The 18,401-nt window shown below is 40.4% G+C and overlaps 1 protein-coding gene across 1 annotated transcript in view; it reads right to left on the bottom strand.

Annotated features, from left to right (window-relative positions):
* Positions 1–1,195: 1,195 nt before the first annotated feature.
* LOC113993797 overlaps positions 1,196–18,401 on the bottom strand; it is a 96,910-nt gene continuing 79,704 nt past the window's right edge. Inside the window, exons 10-13 of the mRNA XM_039378239.1 lie at positions 8,799–8,846; positions 8,044–8,092; positions 7,114–7,156; positions 1,196–5,639 (exon numbers count right to left, since the gene is read on the bottom strand). Coding sequence (XP_039234173.1) covers positions 7,140–7,156; positions 8,044–8,092; positions 8,799–8,846 — 114 coding nt within the window. The 3' untranslated portion in view covers positions 1,196–5,639; positions 7,114–7,139. The remainder of the gene's footprint in view (positions 5,640–7,113; positions 7,157–8,043; positions 8,093–8,798; positions 8,847–18,401) is intronic.

The raw sequence follows: 18,401 nt of genomic DNA, 5'->3' as shown, positions 1-18,401 counted from the left end.
CTTAGACACAAACTTACTCATCTCCATCACTCTAGGCATGTTGGAGACTGTTTCAAAAATTTTGAAGCAAAATGTTTGAAATGCCAAATGAAATAAGTAGGGGAAATAGTTATGCAGGTTGTAGGGGATGTCAGTATTACTGATTACTAAAATTAACCTTAGTAGGACTTTCCTAGTTACAGCAGAAACATAAAATGAATTTTCAATGTCACGTATAAAGATTTAATGATAGTAGTTATGGGCATCATTTTGGTTATCCTTTTGCATATCTACAAAAAATGCTGAAGGTCTGACTTGGGATGGTTTTTTTTCAAACAAAAATCCAACTAAATGCATTAACAAGCTTTTGCTTGGTAGTTTTGGTTTTGGTTTGGTTTGGGTTTTTTGGGGGGGAGGGAGGGAGGGGGTTTAATATAGGAAAGTCCATACAGCACTGATTCCAACACTCTGAACATTAATGCTCTATTTGTTCATGGCTTTGTATATAAATAGATGCAATAAATGCTGGCTTTGTTGAGAGTCACTGTGTACATGCATTGCATCAGCAATTCAGTTAAATATTTTTAAATGGCCAGAATACAGGCTGCTAAATAAAGAGGGCAAATTTTAACTATAAAAGGAGTTTGACAGACTTTCTTAAAACAGTAAACAAATACTCCCATAGCATTACACTAATCACTTAATGCTTAATGGCATCTACTATAAAGTTAACCTCTCAAAGTCTTCTAGATTTGTATTTTAATGTTAGAAGTCTACTGCATCTAGAAACCAAAATGCTATTTTTATGCTGTACAGCATTACACTGCTAAATGCTGGCTGGCCAGCCCTTGATTTTCTTGCAGTACTAGCCAAACCTGTCTATGTAGCAACTGTAGTAATGATTTAGACATGAGGAAGAATCTTGGGTGTAAGTAAAGGAGGATTAAAAATCTCTCTTGCTAAGAGGTTAAGGTTTTGTGGTTTTTTGAGCTACAATGTTCACACTAAAAGCGTAACGAGCAGGACTTTTCATTCATCATCTTCTTCTCCTGGCATAGAACAGGTACGATTTGTAATTTCATAAAATACTGAAGTAAAAAAAATAAACAAAACAAAACCACAAACAAACAAACAAAACAAAAAGCCAACCAACTAAACAAAAAAAATCCAAACCAACCAAAAAAAAAAAAAAAACAAACCAAAAAAAAAAGCCCCCACAAAAATAACCCACAAAAAACACCCACCTACTTTTTTAATGGAAAATAAAATGTATATACTAAAGCCTAAGGCAAAGAAGCACTGGGAATCAATGAAAGAAAATAACAAATGCATTTCCTGTGGGATGATGAAATGCTACATTTATATAGTTATCAAGAATCAACCCTTCAACAGCTGAGGCTTCCCTGTCATTAATGCCAGCTACATGCATTACTGGGTCAACTAACAATATAAATTTAATCTGGAACAAACACACACGCACCACTGAATTTCTGTATCTTCTGAGCTAAAAAGAGTGTGAGTTACTGTGTTAAAGCAGCTTCATACTTTCTGTTGGCTATAAGCTGATTGCAGGCAAAAATCTCCCCCATCAAATCCATTTAAAGCTGGCCAGAAGAAAGTTATTGCTTTAAAACAATTTTAACACATTTTGTTAGGTAGAATAAGTTTGCACAAAACCTGGAATTTTGCTATTTTGAGCTAGTAACTTTTCTGATCTACTTAAGTACTCTGAAGCCAGATTTACCAAGCCATGTAACCACAGCCTGGTCTCTATACCTCTCTTTTCTTAGTTGATTGTTAGCTGTAATGGTAAGAGCAATGCCAATGATGCATTTACTGCAAAGAAATAAGTATTCACTCCTTACTTCCAGTCTGGCATTATAATGATACTGAAATGGCTCCTCCAAAATGGGATATTACATATTGTAGAAGGCTATAGCATAGGTCATCTCTGCCTCAAAAAGTTTTAAAACCAAATACACAAGAGAAGAATCATATAAAGATTTTTTTAAGATTTAAGATTACAAAACCAATTAAAATCATCCAATCTGAAAAAGTTCTCAGTGGTGAATAAAGTACTTGGCTAGAATACATGTTCAGTGCACCAAAATCTCTGAATAAGTTTGCCAGGTGATTTGGATGAGCAAGAAATGGAAATGTGTATTATTCAGTGTAGACTTTGAAGTTAGGGTATTTTATTCACATTTCTGATCAGATATAGAGATTTCCCATAGTGAATAATAAATCCCTTTTTTTTGGCAGGCAATTGGACAATTTGCATAAAAATCCTTAGTTTTTAAGCCTGTCTACTGTATTTACTGACCCTGGCAGTATAGCTGCAAAAATGCAAGGGTAAAAGTGTCATTTGTCTTTAAGAAGGAGGCAAGGGTCATCTACTGCTACAGCATTTCTCAGCTGCCCAGCAATATGATGTCCACAGCCAATTTGTACAGGAAATCCATTTTATTGCCTGGCCTGAGGCTGAAAAAAAAATGAGCAGGAATTCAGTGGTTCAAGACATTCAAAGAAATCTCCCAATAGGTGTCAAATATTGAAGGCTGGACCCTTGGCTCCCTTGCACACAGTGGGACCTGACCACAGTGAGGTGTTGATATCAATATTCCAGTCTACAGTAAGGAAAGACAAGAATCATCACACAGGATTCATGACTGGGCAAGGCTTTTTTGATCATCCTGACTTGATTTCCATTAAGGACTGAGGTTCCTGTTAGGTAGAACCACTCAACCTGGCTGAGTGTGGGAACCAGAGGGAATCCTCCAGTTGCACAATGCAAGGGTCTTGCTCTGAGGTCTCAAAAGGAGGCCTGTGCCTTATAAATACATGGGATCTAGAAGGAAAAAAATACACTGAGTGTCACAATCTTGTACTCTAAATATTGGGGTATTAGATATGGAGTCTATCTCAGTCTCATGGGGGCTTTGCAAGGAAGGGCCCTAAAACAGAAAGGAGTTTTGTGAAGTGGTGGGCAATTAGTTGCAATAAGCAATTTACTGAAGTGGCCCATGAGTCTTACATTTATAAAGGATCATTTGATGTTTAAGTACTATTTTTATGAATGTAAGAAACAGCAGATATTAAAAGGTGCTCTGAGATCTGAGCAGAAATTGATGCTGAATGAGGTTACTAAACTGAAATATTTTAAGAGTATCAAAGATATTTTAAACAGATGTTGCAGTCAGAAATTCAAATTGTTGTTTGCCATTAAAGATGTTGGTTTCCTGATGTCTGCCATGCACAAAGAAAAAGTGCTGGCTACTATAGCAATCTCTGCATCATGAAAACAGTTACATGATTTTAATAGGTCTGTTCACTTTCAACTGTCAAGGTCCTGGCTATTTCCTACCAAGACAAAACTATGTAAAGGCTAGAATTTTATACAGTTACTATTTGCTCTTTCACACTGACCTTTTAGGACCATTTAGTACCCATCCAGAGGATGGCTGGGATTTTAGCTCTACAAGTTACACTCCTTTGCATCTGTATGGTCATCACACAAAACCTGAACCGCCCAACAGCCTGTGATGGATAGGGAGGCCTCTGGAGCTTCTCTGTTCTTCTCCAGAGCTATCCCCCAGCAAGGCTCTCTCTTCACCTCTGGTCTCACTGAATCCTCCCTTGAACCCACCAAATGCAGTTTTGCTAGGGTCTTTAGCATGCCCTTCTTCCCAAATGTGTCCTTGTCGGTTCTTTATTTGTGATACCACTGGGAACATCTGCTTCCTCCACAGTGGTTTGTGTCATTCTTTGAAAGTTGAGCTGACACAGGCTGTGCCTCCATGGCAGCATGCCTCCATCAAGAGACTACATTCATCAAGCAACACGCCAGGGGAGTGAGACTGTCTCAAAATAAATCCCACTTCCTTTCCATATATGAAAGGATATTTCCAAGACCTACAGCTGATGGCAATACTTTTCCCAGCAATTGCAGCCCGAGAAACAAAAAGCTAGTTATCCAGTCCTAGGTAAAGATGCTGAAAGAAAACTATTGTCATCTGATTGAGATAATGTGTCACAGCAGTCTCTGCTAAAGCAGAGGATCTCTGAGCCATTCTACCCTTCTACCTCTACCAGCACAGCCCAAAGGGCAGATCATACAATGATTCCAAGTACCTTTTTGAAGCATCTCTAAGTATACCATTTACCTGGAGATTTTGTTGTTATTTATCCCTGTCATCCTTAGCAATTTACATTTAATGAGTAGACTAGATGTATTTTTGTGGCTGATGCTTCACAGTAGGAAAAAAAAATGCTTAACTGTGTCTGGAGAGCCTTCAAGGGGATCCTCATCCTATATTGAACCTCAGACCCATTCATCCTCTTTCCAGGAAGCTGTCAAGAACCTTCTAATTTACTCTTACCACTCCTTTTTTCTTATTTCATTGCCCTCTTGACACACAGTCCTATGCTCATAAACCAGGCAAACCACCGTATGCATGGTATGTCCAATGCCACTACAGAGTAAAGGAAAAATGGAGGGTGGGTTTCCTCCAGCCCAGGAGCTGTTTTGCCCTATTCCCTGCTAGAAGTCGGCTGCCTACCAAAAATGCTTTTCTTCTTTGAACTTTGGTGTAAAGTTCTGGTCAAATGCATCTGAAAAGCAGTGATTTTTAGAATAGTACAAAACCAAGAAATTTACCATTTTTCCAAGTTATACCTATACAAGGAAGATGTGAGGAATAAGATGCAGGGGGCTCCTATAACTAGCTAAAAGTCTATTGAAGTCTTTCTGGGCTTGCCACAGCACACAGGCTGTGAGTCACAACTCCCAAGGCTTCCAGTTAACAACTAAAAGAGAGAAATGATCATAACGTTTTTCTCAGTGAGTGATTAAGACTGCTTTTAACAATGTAGTCATGCATGTACTAAAAGGGGTGATTCATTAGTTTCTTGGAAGAGGAGCATCTTCTTTTCTCAGTTCAGAAGCCAAAGGGATTAGCCAGTGTCCCATGAACAGGGCTGATTAGCATGTAGAAAGAGGAAATACTGGCTACTTTTGTTCCTGACCCCACATCTGCAAAGCTCTTCTCATTAAAGCAAAAAAGAAATAGGGGAATTTTGTATTCATAAGTGGCATTGTTTAGTGGCATAGTTTAGACTTTGCATAAGTCTAACACCTGAGCTGGCCACTGGCAGCTACTGGCAGCTCCCTCTTCTGCCCTGCAGTCACAGGTACCTGCAGCCAGGCTGGAGCATGATCTTCATGGCCCTGACGAGCAGCCAAGACAGCAATACCAGCTGCTGTGCACACCACTTTCTGAGGTTGCCCTGCCATATACATGAGAAGTTTGTTCATCCAGATTTTTGTGGTGATTGCCTCTGCTGAAATAAAAAGGAACAGTTACAGGTAGAACTGACAAAGAGGATGATGACAATAATGGGGTTTTTTTATTTGAACCATAGCGTTGCTGAAATGAAATTTATACCAACTCCTCCCAACTTTCCACTATCTTAAGTTTGTTAATGTTAATCTTCTTTTAAGATGAGGCCATGTGTACAGTAATATGCCACTCCCAAGCCTTTTTAGGTTTGGGTAGCCCCACATTTTAAGGCATTCTTTGCAACACCCTGGTGTTGCAATACAGTAGTGGGATGGCATAACCATCCAAAAGGTAATGCTGGGTTGTCTTGCAGTCTCCATCCTGTAAGGAGAAACGATGTTGCCAAAGCTTATATGCAAAACATTTCCAACAAGCAGAAATTGATGGTGCTGTGTTTTCATCACAACAGGTGTTTAATTTATGACCAAGTACAAAGCAATTTTTTTTCTGAAGAGACTAATCAAAATTGTCACATAAAAGACCTACATTTCTTTCCCCTTTTCTTAGAGTCTAAATATCAGATACAAGTATAACTTACATGCAACTCATTTTCCATGCTTCTTACTGCAGACTCATGTAATAATCATCTGGACACACTGCACTCAGAAAAGTGGTAGCAATTCCAAATTGATGCATGTGACAGATCTCTGGCACCAGTTTAATGATGTTCAGTATCTGCAATGCTAGTATACATGCAATGCCCTTGCATCCGAACAACCACCACACTATTCCTAAGTACACTTGTATCCTGGATTCTACTAATTTCATAGAAATTCTGCATCACTTATCCCTGGGCTAAGCCTTTGTCTAAGTGTTTCTCTCTCTGTTTTTGCTTAGTTTTTCTTTTGACCTAATCCTGGCTATCCATTTTTGCCTTTCAGTGCTCCTCTCCGCTGGCCCAGGTTGCCTCCTTGGCTGCTACAGCACCAGATATTAAAGCAAAATCATTCATCTTCTTCTCCCTTACTCGTGCCTCTGTTTTCTTGAAGAGGTCAGGGTGGGATGATGCAGCCTCCACATCCCAGGACAACCCTGACCTACATGAAGTGTTTAGCAGCTCTAAGGGGTGGCTAAGCAACCCCTTGAGTACTTCCCTTCCCAAACACATTTGAGCAGTATCGTGCCCTGAACACCGGCCTACCCTCAACTCTCCTGTACAGGTTAATATGTATTATCTGAATCCCTTCTGTTTCACCTTGACAAGCGCAGAGTATGCTTCCTATAATATAGGAGTGGAAAAAGAGTTTCTCTAGGTGCCTGTCTAGCTGAGTTCCTGATAAAAAGACCTCACGGATTTTGGTTTATATTATTCATTATGTAAGAGTGCTTAAAGCCTTGGCTACAAAAATTACATGCAATAAAATTCCAAACATACAATTTGAAGGAAATATATCACTACTGAAGTAAGAAGTACTTGAAAAAAAAAAAAAAAAGAAAAAGGGGTTTTTTTCAATTCAAAAACATGGTATTTTGAGCTAAAACAAGGATAAATTTTGTGGGTTTGAAAGTCAAAAAATTTCTCTTAAAAACTAAACAATTGAATTGAAATGTTGCCAGGGTTTCTTTTTGTTAAATAGTGGAATATATTGACTAAAAGAAGGATCTTCTGTAAAAAATCTCATATTCAGTCAAAAAGTTTAAATCTCCTGAATCTCCTGAATACACGTCCAGCACATATTGGACACCAAATGAAATCATCCTCATTATATACATGTATATGACCCCCGAAGAGCAATTTATTCCATATAAAAACAGAGCATTATGAATTCCATATGTGAGGTGTTATGTAACTTACATTATTTTTTCTTTCACCATTATGCTTCAGCTTCCACCAAAGACTTCAAAGACAAATAAAACATCAGTCATTTAACTGGTGATATATAATACTCATATTTGTCATCTCTGGCAAGGTTCTGCTTTTAAACTTAAGTTAAAGCAATTAATTTGTGTCCTAAGAGACATAAGTACATAAATTTCACTGCAGCAGACCTCTGATAATGCTGAACACAGAGCAAGGTCCTTGGGAAGGACCTTGGGAAGGAAAAGTGAGCACAGTGTTGAATGACTGCAATGATTACTATTTTCTGTAACTCTTGAAAACTTGTATGCTACTCTTCTAACACTTACTTGGAAATAGCTGCATCATTTTAGCTAAAGCATTTCCTACCTTCTCCCCTTGGGTCCCCACAAGAAACAGCCAAAGGCATTTATTTAGCATTGAAAACATTTGAACAATGTATTCACATTTAAGAAAGTATGGAAGAATTGAAAACAGCATAATTTAGTGGAAAAAGCTGGGCAGTCTTTTCCTAGGAGCTATTACCCGGGCCTTGCATAATGGAAATGTGGCTATTTTTCTTTATCAGTAATTCACTGCCCTTGTTACTCTGCCACTCTCTACAATGGTTAATATATAACTCACCAATGTGTCAGTTCTTCCCTAAAGTGTTACTTTCAGGCACTGCAGGGGAATTCCCTTTGATATCTGTGCCAGAGCAAAGGTACACTGGCAGCTGCAGTTTCACAAAGGGGAACTTCAGCTGCAAGGACAGCTTGGGAATGTCTGTCTCCCATCCCTGCCTTGCCTCCGGCTGCTTCTTCACACTCATGCTGCTCTGCAACTGTTGTTGGGTTTGTGCTGTAAATCAGGTCACTGAGCTGATCCAAATTACAAACAGCCTTTTTTACTTACAGAGTTGTTCTTAATACAGGTTGTTTTTCTTACCAGAACGATGCCAGAAACCAGTTGCTGGTGCAACTGAGGAGACAGGGCCCTGGGACAGAAAGGAGAGAAAACCATTTGGGATAGTGGGCACTGGGGAGGAAGTATGCTTTATGGAACTGCTGGCTCAGATGGTGTCTCTTCCATTAGTAAGGGTAGGATGCGGTCCAGAGGCTGTTGTCATAAACTATTAACAAACAGAAAGTTCACACACAAATGGATCATGCATTGTTTTTAAAAAAAAGACTAAAACTAAACAGTAAAAATTGTTCGATGCGTGACCTCCGCACAAAAAGTAACTACATACACAGGTGGTACAGAACGTGTGTGTGCACACATACACACATTTATTCACATGCACATGCATACACACATAAATGTATATTCATGCATATATACACACAAAAACTATCTCTAAATTTAAAAGAAATGCAAAATCCATCTCACTTTAGTGTTTTTGCCAGCCTTCAAAGCCTGCATGCAGCTCTGAGCCCCTGCATGGCTGGTTCATAAAAGCAACAACCAGAAAAGCCTATAGAGGGAGCAGGTCGCCTTCTTTTCCTGAGCTAAAGGAGTTCTCGACCTTAAGTGACGACCCTGAGAGGATGAAAATGTCTTAGGAAACCCCGAGAGGATGAAAATGTCTTAGGAAGCAGAGCCCTATGCAAGGGCCAGAGCCAGTTGCCCTGCAAACAGGAGAAGCAGCAGCAGCAGAACCCGCCTCTCAGGACATAGGCAAGAGAGCTGCAGGTCCATACCTGCCATCTTTTCCTCCTTCCCTCTTCTTCATGTTCACACTTTGTGCCCTATAGGGAATCAAGGATTTGTCAGTGTTTTCCCTGTTCTGCAGTCAGTGGGGTGTCCTAGCACTTCAGGCTCTTCTCTGCACTTTGCAGGATGGAGATTTGCTTGCTTGGAAGTTGAGTAGAATTTCATATTACAACACCTACGATTGAAGTAATAGAGCACTGCCTAGAAGTAAGGGAAAAATGCAATCAGAATAGCCTGGCATTTCCTGTTGAACAAAAAGAATAACTAGAAAATGGCTAACCATGTCACAGATAATGTAAGAGAAGTAGTATTAAACAGAGACAGTACTAAAACTGCATTCAGAAGACAGAATATAAGAAATAGCAGAGTTAGCTATTGTCAGTAGAGGCTTTGTGACTGAATTGAACAGTATGTGTATTCAAATTCACATGTGCATACACAAAAATTTCTAGTAGTCTTTTACCCATGTATACCTGTATTATAGGTCCAGAAAGCTGGTAGTTATTTGTATGATTGCAAAGCCCAGAAGGCCTGTCCTAGACAGACTTGTATTTGCTGTGCATGACCCAAATCTGCACCAGGACCCTCTGTCTTACCATGTTTATTATAATGCAACAAAAGAGAGGGTTGTTTTTTTTTTCTTTTTCTGATTCTTTTTCTTTTTGAAACAGATAGGGAGCTGTGACCAAAAAAAGTTTAACAGAAACTGGATCTTATCAAACCAATCCAGTTTCAGCCTTAGAAACCAAAAGACTAGCAACTAAAAAATACCTGTTTGGGAACAGTGACTTTACTGAGATTCTTGACTGAGTAGTATGTGTGTTCTCAACTTAAAAGTAACAATTAGAAATAAAAAAATGGTGCATAATACATGGCAAATACACATGCATTATTTACTATGTTGCACCTGTGAGTTCTTGTAGAAAGACTGGCCACCAGAGTGTGCACCAGATAACTTAGATTCTGGTAAAAATCTAAGAACGGGCATAAAGCATGCAATATTTATACATAAAAAATTATACTAAGAGCTCTTCCCCCCACGCACTAAGGTCTAATAATACTTTAGTGTTTGTCTCCTGGGGAGCAAGAGCATGTCTTAGCATTGCAACATAAATAGTTAAGCACAAGTCATGCAGCTGTAAAAGAGAAAAGGAACATTCTATGTCCTTGAATTCCCAGGCAATGCAGCGTGAGAAATAAAATAAACTTAAAAAAAAAAAAAAAAGGGATGCTATTACTTTTCCTCAGATAACCTAAATAATATGTTTCATCTTTTGATACAGGTTTGCTTTTTTTGTTTTTTTTGCATCATTACAAAAAGGCCATTTGAAGAATATGTTCTGCATAGTGATGTGATTCAGCAACTTTATCGAAAACAAAAATGCAGGCCCTTTTTTCAGTGCACTAATGAAACACAACTGGCACTAATTTTCAAAGAATTGAGCCTAACTGGAAGCCGGCAATGTACCATGTATGTTGAAGCTCAGTGGTCTTAGATCATAGTATTATTTTTCATGGGTTTTTATATATTGAAGATACGCTGAACATACCCTGCTGCTAAATCAGGCCAATGATAACAAACATATTACTGTACAAGCTGTTGTGTTACCAAGAATGGCTCAGCAAATACATTTGCCTTTTTATCCAAATTCTAGGTAGCTTCTGTCCATACCAATATGTGAGACCATTGTTTCTGAGTATGTCCCAAGGGCATATCCACAGAAAGGTTACCCAGCAGTTCCACAAAGACAAAGCCCCCTGTCATGATCTTGCCATGTCATAACATTTTTTGCACAAGGGCACTGAATGGTAACGCCACTGCAGAGACATTGCATAATTTTGCATACTGGGTATTCTTTACCCAGGAGTGCTCCAAGTCTGAGAAATGAAATGAGGATCAAAAAGAAGTAGAAAATCCCCCACAGTGACACACAGGGTAGTCAAAAGGATTTAGGAAGCCATAGGGCCCCGGTGCTTCATGGGTGTGTTTTCCATCAAAAATATCCTAATAAAGAGATCCTCGTCTATTTAGCCTGATAAAGGAGTCATGTCTCCAGGCAGGCATGACAAGTGATGAGTGCCTGAGCTGGGATGTGCTGCATGTCCTGGTTTAGGGCAAATGCTGCTTTTTCTCCAAGCAACATGTGGGAGTGACAGACAGCATGTACCACTGCGACTATTCCTGCCTCCAGCCACAAAAGAGCTGCCACTGCAGCTCTGCAGTCGACAGCGACCGCAGCTGGTGAGAAGCGGGTCCCACACCCTCTGCAAACCCATTTGAAGATGAAAAGTGCTGCATAAGCACCCACCCTTATTGTTCCTGGCAGAGCTGCATGGGGATGTTGGCACCCAGGACCTGTGTGCATGGCTAACCACCAACCAGCATGGAGCCTCTACTCTTAGAAGCACCAAGCAATACTCTCCAAATATATTGCCAGTTGCAAAAGGAAGAGTCATTTTGACAACAATGTTTTTCGGTGACTAAGTGGCCAGGGTGTTGCTGGCATTAAATAGTTGGCAGAATTTTTACCATAAATATTTCTATCAGGCCATTGTATCTCAGCTGTAAAAACTTGTTCCAGGCTGGTATCTGGCAAACAAGACCCAGCAAGATAAACCTTTTTTAAACACATTATGCTATCTGAGTAATCTACAGATATGTAAATCAAGAAGTTTGCAAGTATAGGCCGCCCCACTGACAACTTTGCTGATTCTTCTTTGCTGATGCTACGGGCATTGGGGGAAGTGAGCACTGGCCATCCCAAAGTGCTTGGTGGTTTAGGGCTTTCATTTTACCTCCAGATTCCCAGAATGGTTCAGATAAAAATGCTGGGGAGGCACAGGGTAGAGCAGACAAATTGCAGTCAATGAGGAAACCCAGAGAAGAATTTCCCCAGGTCTTTTCCCCTAGGAAAAAACTCACCTCTTGAGAATGCACATATAGCAAGACACAGATCACCCTTCTACACAAGTGAAGAAGAGCCACTGTTGGAGAGTCCCAGTGTCCTGTCTAGCCATACATATGCCTCCTTTCAGATCTGGAGCTAGCCAACTTTTCCAGGTAAGTGAAAGAAAAATTTCTATCTCAGGGGAAATATCTGCTGTTGCTGCAAAATTAAACCGGTTTCTTGGTCATAATGCCATTAACACTGCACTGGCTACACAGTCCTCTTGTGTTTCAAAAGTTTTCCTGTGGGTCCTACCACATCTGATATATACTTTGGTGCAAAACATGTCAACCAGCCCTTCTGAATGGAGATTTCTGGATGTGCACAGAGTATCCACAGGACAAATAAGCGGTTAAATACAACAGCACTGGAAAACTCAGCACTGAACAAATAGTAGCAACTTTTCATATATTAATGCTAAACTATTCAGGATTTATAGTCAGAAGTACTCTTTTCATTGATTTCATTATTAGAAGTCTGTTACATCTATGGGGTTTTTTTAAATGCTGAATCTCATTTCCAAATGGCCTGAGGGAACAACAGCCACAACAATAAAATTAGGAACCTATTACTGAAGATAAAATTAGAATAACTAAGCTCAACACTATACAGGGAAAATGGAGTGTTAAAATGTATGAGGTAAAATGTTTTCTAACTATCCTAATGTTAAACTTCATTTTGCCCTTGGAATGAGCAAGGGCAGAAATTTGTGACAAGCTACCCCACTATTAAACACAACTGCGGTTTGTGCAAGTTATATACTAAATCAGTATATTTTCTCTGTATAGTTAAGGCTAAAGAGGCTTAATAAGATATTTCTAATTCATTTTTAATTAAAAAGCCTTTTTAAAAAAATACTTTTAACCCTCCCTTCCTTCAGGATTGTGATTCCAGGAAGTCCTGAGAAAATAGATAGTTTACTTTTCAGACCTGCTTACACAGAAAACTTGGAGGGATATCTCAAGTGAAAAAGATTCTTCAGCAAGCGTGGTAAAGCCACTGCTATCCCGTCTATCACCTTGGTGGCAAAAGTAGCAGAAGGTGACAAATACCAATCTGTACTAGGGCAACCACTCAGATACTTTGTAGTGAAATTTTCTGAGGTAGGTAGGACTAATGTTTCAGAGCATACTTCCAAACACACCCTGGGTTGGAGTTAGGCTTCCCTTATAGCTCCTGAACAAGTATCTTCATGAAAGGGACGTGCTCACATTATCTGTGCATAGCGCATACACAGGTTGTGCAGGCTGGGGAATGACAATTCCTTCTCACAATGATGTTGAAAAATGTATTCCCTTTTTTTTTTTAAGGAGCAAAAAAAGAAACTGCATATTCCAAAACCATAACTGCACCGTAATAGCCAACACTGGATAAGAGGGGTGGGGGCAGTCTCCAATATCTTCTTGCATTAGATAACCCCCCCTTCCCCTCCCTCTTGCAGTCTCAAACATGTGGCTGTAATAAACTCTTTAAGGTAACCTTGTCAAATACATTCACCAAACATTCTGATGAAAGGGAATCATTAAAATAAAAAAAATAGGGTGATGAAAACACTCTGTTTAGAGCATTGCTTCATGTTGGTGAACAGCTCATTTGCTATTCCTGGGTATTAGAATCGAGCTCTGTGCTTTTGCAATAGATATTTTTAAATAAAGGTTAAAGAACATGTTTGTCTTATGTTACATACTTGAAATGTCTGTGGAAACAAACAGGCAGCCGGTTCTTACGGTACTGTCTATAGGTCTTGAAATGAGCAGACAGGCCAAATACACATGGGTTTCCCAAATTGTTCTGCAGCAAAAATCTGCACATATGAGCTGACTCCTTATCTCCACTTTAATCAAATGAGCTTATTGTTAAAGTTTTACAAAGCAACCCAGCAGCAAGGTGAAAGATGAAGAGATTATTGAATAATAGATAAGAATATTTTTAGTCAGCTCAGATGTATTCGTGTATCTGAGAAAGCACCAGGAAAAAACCCTCGGAAAAGTGCTGGCTGAATTCCAGCAAAAGCAACTCGACTGTCAGGGCCCTGTGAGGGCTGGGGCCTTCCCATAAGAGATGGCAGGGCAGAGCCTAAAACAGAGCTGCTGCAGGGGCACCAGGGAAGCCAAGAGAGTCCCAGACATGGGCACTGGGCAACTCTGTGGGGATGGGGACATGGGCCTACGGGTGGGCCCAGCTTGGGGTGCCCATGGCTGAGCAGGGCTGTGGGCAGCTGGAGAGTGGCCCAGCTGCAGCATCACTGGGACACAGATCAACAGCCCCAGGGGGCTGACATGGGGTCCTAGGCTGTAAGCAGGGTGGGGGGAGCCCCGGCAGGCTTGGCAGGGGACAAATGGGGGTGCCCTCAGGGCCCTGACACTGTTATGCAGAGGTGCAAAATTAGTACTAAAAAAGTCCTCAGTCTTTCTGGTCCCAGAATTGGTGAAGACATTTTTGCTTCCTTTTTACTCATAGCTTTATAAGCCCAGCAATCCTGTCCTTAAATTTGCAGCAGTTGAAACTGTAAACCTATTCCCAAGGTTGTTCCTTCCCATCAGGTTTCCCACAATGTAGTCAAATGCAGGAGCAACAAAGAATTGGTAATGATCTGGAAAGGACCTTCCCCACACACAAAAGAAGGAAACTACCAAATTGTCTGATCCCAGCACTGTTCTGCTTCTTACCCTGCATCCTTTATTCAAGTGAGAGTCATTACTTCACTATTATGGTCTGAAGAGAAAAATATTTTTAAAAGATCTTTTCACTACCTGAGCCAGCCCTTTCCCTGTTGCCTTTCCCTTTTAATGAAAATCACAGGGTAGCTGACATCTTTGATCTCACCCCAGATCCTGAGAGCCTCTGAAGAAGTGGAGGTATAATAACATCATTCACTTAAAAGCTAGGGAGATATTGACTGAAACTACACCTACTGAAACAAAAGTACCAGTGAATAATGAAGTGTCACTTGGATATTCAGAACTTCATTCACTCTAAAACATTTCTGAAAGGAACTGGTTCATGTGTCCCTGGAAACACTAACACAAGACTTGCCAGGCTAAATCAGACTTGGCATTTAGTCTGGAATCAAAGTACTTGCACACAGTCCATCCTCCCACAACACTGACTATAGAGCAGAAAAGCCCCTATCTTACCTTGTGTGCAACTGTGAGACTTTATGCAATAGTGGGATAGAAAATCTCTTAAAAGGCAGATGTAAACAGCAAATACTTAGTAGTATGCAGAAGCACAGCCCATCCTGATGTAAAGGTCTGACAGCCCCCAAAATACTGTACTATGAGAAAAGACACAAACTTCTGTATTTTGGGGCAGGGACAGCCATAAACCTGCCTAATTTTACCTTGATTTTCTGATAGGGTATTTTTGGTGAACTTCTTGCTCACCTAGCTAGACTGCTGTAGACAACTGAGTTAGCATGTTCAAAATTAGCTTGGATGTTTGTAAGTTATACCTTGGGTTCTGTAGAGAAAGAGCAGATACAAACTGGGACTTAAGACTGCAGCAGTGCAATTTGGACCTCTGTCCAGAAAAGCATTTCAGCACATATGTAGCTGTAAGGCTCTGAATAGACTTGGTAACTGCTTTAGCTTCCTAATGGTGAAGAACACTGGGAGCTCCCTTCTGGATTGGGAATTATCTCAGAAGGGTTTTATAAAATGCAGTAGAGCCTCAGGAAGCAGGCAACAACACTATTCAATTTCTCTCCTCTCCACCTGGATGCACTGGAACTAGGATATTTTGGCAGAAAACTCAGATATATTAAAGCAAATGTCAGAGGCCATCAAAAGCCCAGCAAAATCAGTTTTGGGGGTAATGGGCAAGTACAGACAGGGCCCTTGTCCCAAGGCCAGGCAAGCTCAAGTGCCAAGTGACAGAAGTCAGGCTGAATACCAGCAACATGGGACAGGGAGCCACACATCATCTTTCTATGAGGACTTGGGCAGCCTACTGTGCCATTGCAACATGCAGGGCCCAGAGAGAGCTGTAAGTAACACAGCTTAGTAAGAAAATAGTGGTAAATTAATCTGTGTGCAATTCTCTCCTTCTGGTGACAAACCAGTTCAAAAGAAACCCATAACAAGTACCTTCAAAAGAACACCATGTAAGAACCCACCTGTGCACACACAAAAAACACACAGAGACACCAGTATATTTATCCAAAATAATCTCACACAGCATCTCCCTTCAGATCTTGCAGATTACATGAAGGTCATCTACATACAGATCCACTGCTTCTGCAGCTGTTTGGATTCACCATCTGCATCTTCTGCTTTCCAGCTCCCTCAAAGAGAAGTTTCAGAGTGACTGAAATATTGAAAAATCTCCCTGCTGCAGACAGTAACATTTGGAAATGGCTGTGTCAGCTGATGTTCACTCCCTGTAAGGGCACCATTTGATATTTGAAGCTATGTTTTCATTTCTGGAGAATAATGCACATGCCTCAACTCCCTTCTCAGATGTGTCATCCCACTGCTATTCCTTTCTTCTTTAAGCTACAGCTTGGTATTCTTTTAAGTGAATATGATTACCAATAAAGCAGTCCCCACTTTCTCCCACTCCCACATCTTCTCCCAGATCATCTGTTGTACTGTGCCATCATAAATATTTGTATGGCTACATGGTGAACCAGATCAAAGAACTGATCCGGATGAAAAACAGCCTCTGGAAAAAATATGCACTTTTTCCAATATAGTTCCCCACAAGGTCATACAAATGCTTGTGCTGCAATTGTAAGGAGGTTTTGGTAAAGACTAGAATGACTGACTGAGAAAAGGAAGGGGGAACTATCTGGTTTTTTAACAGTTCTGCTGGCCTTCATGTGGTACCATGGTTTGGCATTTGCTTTCACCAGCATCTGTCCCCAGAAAGCACAAAGAAACCCTGCTTTGGGGAGTAAACAGGCACAGAGCTGCTGAAAATTTCTCCTGAATGCCCAGGGGAAAGTTCTTTGCACAGCTATGTCTAATTCTCACCTGCATTGGAGGCCAAGTCCATAAAGTCCAAGACTCTGTCCTTATACCCAAAGAAGAGCTTTCTCCTACCACTGACAAGATCAGGAATCCTTTGGACTCAACTTCCAGCACTTCAGAGGCTATTTCTCCTTCTCTCGCTTTCTCTGGATTTAAGGACTGGTGAGACAGAATACTGCCTCATTACCTATTTCAGAGCCCTGAGGTGTAAATGGGAGGGAAAAGCCCGGAAGCATTATCATTTGATTGTATTTTATCAAAAAGCCTTTTTAAATAGTTCACCTCCCCATCCAACAGTTTCTAATAAATTTAAGCCTAAAACTAGAGCCAGAAAGTCCTGACATCAATTCCACTTATTTTTGTCTTGTTTTCTTTCTTCTCAATAAAGTGACAGTTCTACTGCTGATATTTTTCAGAATACATGTGATAATCTTCCATGAGACACTTGAAAATTGCAATTAAAGGCAAGCTTGCTGCTGAATAAAGCTGTATAGAATGCAAAAATGTTCTTCCTTTGCTTCCTCCACTTAAATAATAGGAGAGTCAAGAATTACTGTTTTCTCCCCACTGGTTTGCGGTGTGAGATAGCAGGGATACAAAACTAGCTGATGCCATGAGTGGGAGGACTGACTACAAAGAGAACTCTTGTTGTTTCCAGCAACTGTACAATTAACTTAAATTGTGGCTATATTTTCATCAGTGGGGTTAACATATTCAGACTAAGGATAGTGTCTAAGTGAACATTACAATTTCCTGAAGAGACTGCAAATCAGCAATCTTCCCTGAAATTGTATACCATCGCTTACCCTTCACTAAACCAGAAACACGATGGCTGTATGTTTACCACACATTAGGGGACTTCTTCTGCGCAGTGTCTGTGCCATGGCCAGCCTGGGGATAGAACTCTGACACACGTGCTGATGGACATACTTGGCTTGAGACAGTTTATTCAGCAAAGATCAGGGGAAAATGTGCATAAAGATAACAGGAAGGGACTGATCCTCATCATCTCTACTATTTGGGTAGCTCTGCTCATTTGGAAGAAAGCCAAAAGGGATGCGGCAATGTACAAGAGAGGCAAGCATTTTTAGACATTAAATGTGTTTGAACTCTAGGGACCTTAGAGAATGTAAAATCTACTGCTGGGCAGAGACTGTGTAAGGAAGTCAGAGGCCTGCTTATAACATATCCTTGGAAAGCTGGCAAGAAGAATTGCCTTTGAATTTTTCCTCCAACTGCCAGTTCCCACACATCATTCTATCTCTACTTCTGGTTGTAATCGTGTAGCTATTGGAGCTGTGATGGTCTCAGAACACAACCAAGGCAATATTTGTAAGGATAGGTCTTAGTTTTTATTAAATTAAGGTGGGGGAAAACCAGACAGATTTTAAGGCACATGAACTCACCTCCACGTCACTGAAAAGTCAGTGTGCTTAGAAGAGTGTCTGTGCTTTTTCTAGCTATACCTGTATAGTAAAAGATGACATCTCCTTTCAACACCCCTCTACTTGATCTGATGCTCAGCTCTCTCTCCAGTAAAGCCTCCTCTAAACCCATCTCCATTCTGACAGCATTCGCAGTCTTGTCTGGACGCATTGAGTTTTCATACCCCCATTTCCACCTTTCTTCCCATTTTTCTCACCCTGTCCCACCACCTCTTCAAGGCCTC

Source organism: Pipra filicauda, unplaced genomic scaffold, assembly GCF_003945595.2.
Source record: "Pipra filicauda isolate LSUMZ 115617 unplaced genomic scaffold, ASM394559v2 scaffold132_size2486313_pilon, whole genome shotgun sequence".
Classification (NCBI taxonomy): Eukaryota; Metazoa; Chordata; class Aves; order Passeriformes; family Pipridae; genus Pipra; species Pipra filicauda.
The sequence above is the reverse complement of the archived record's forward strand: the minus strand, read 5'-3'. Positions and strand labels throughout refer to the sequence as shown.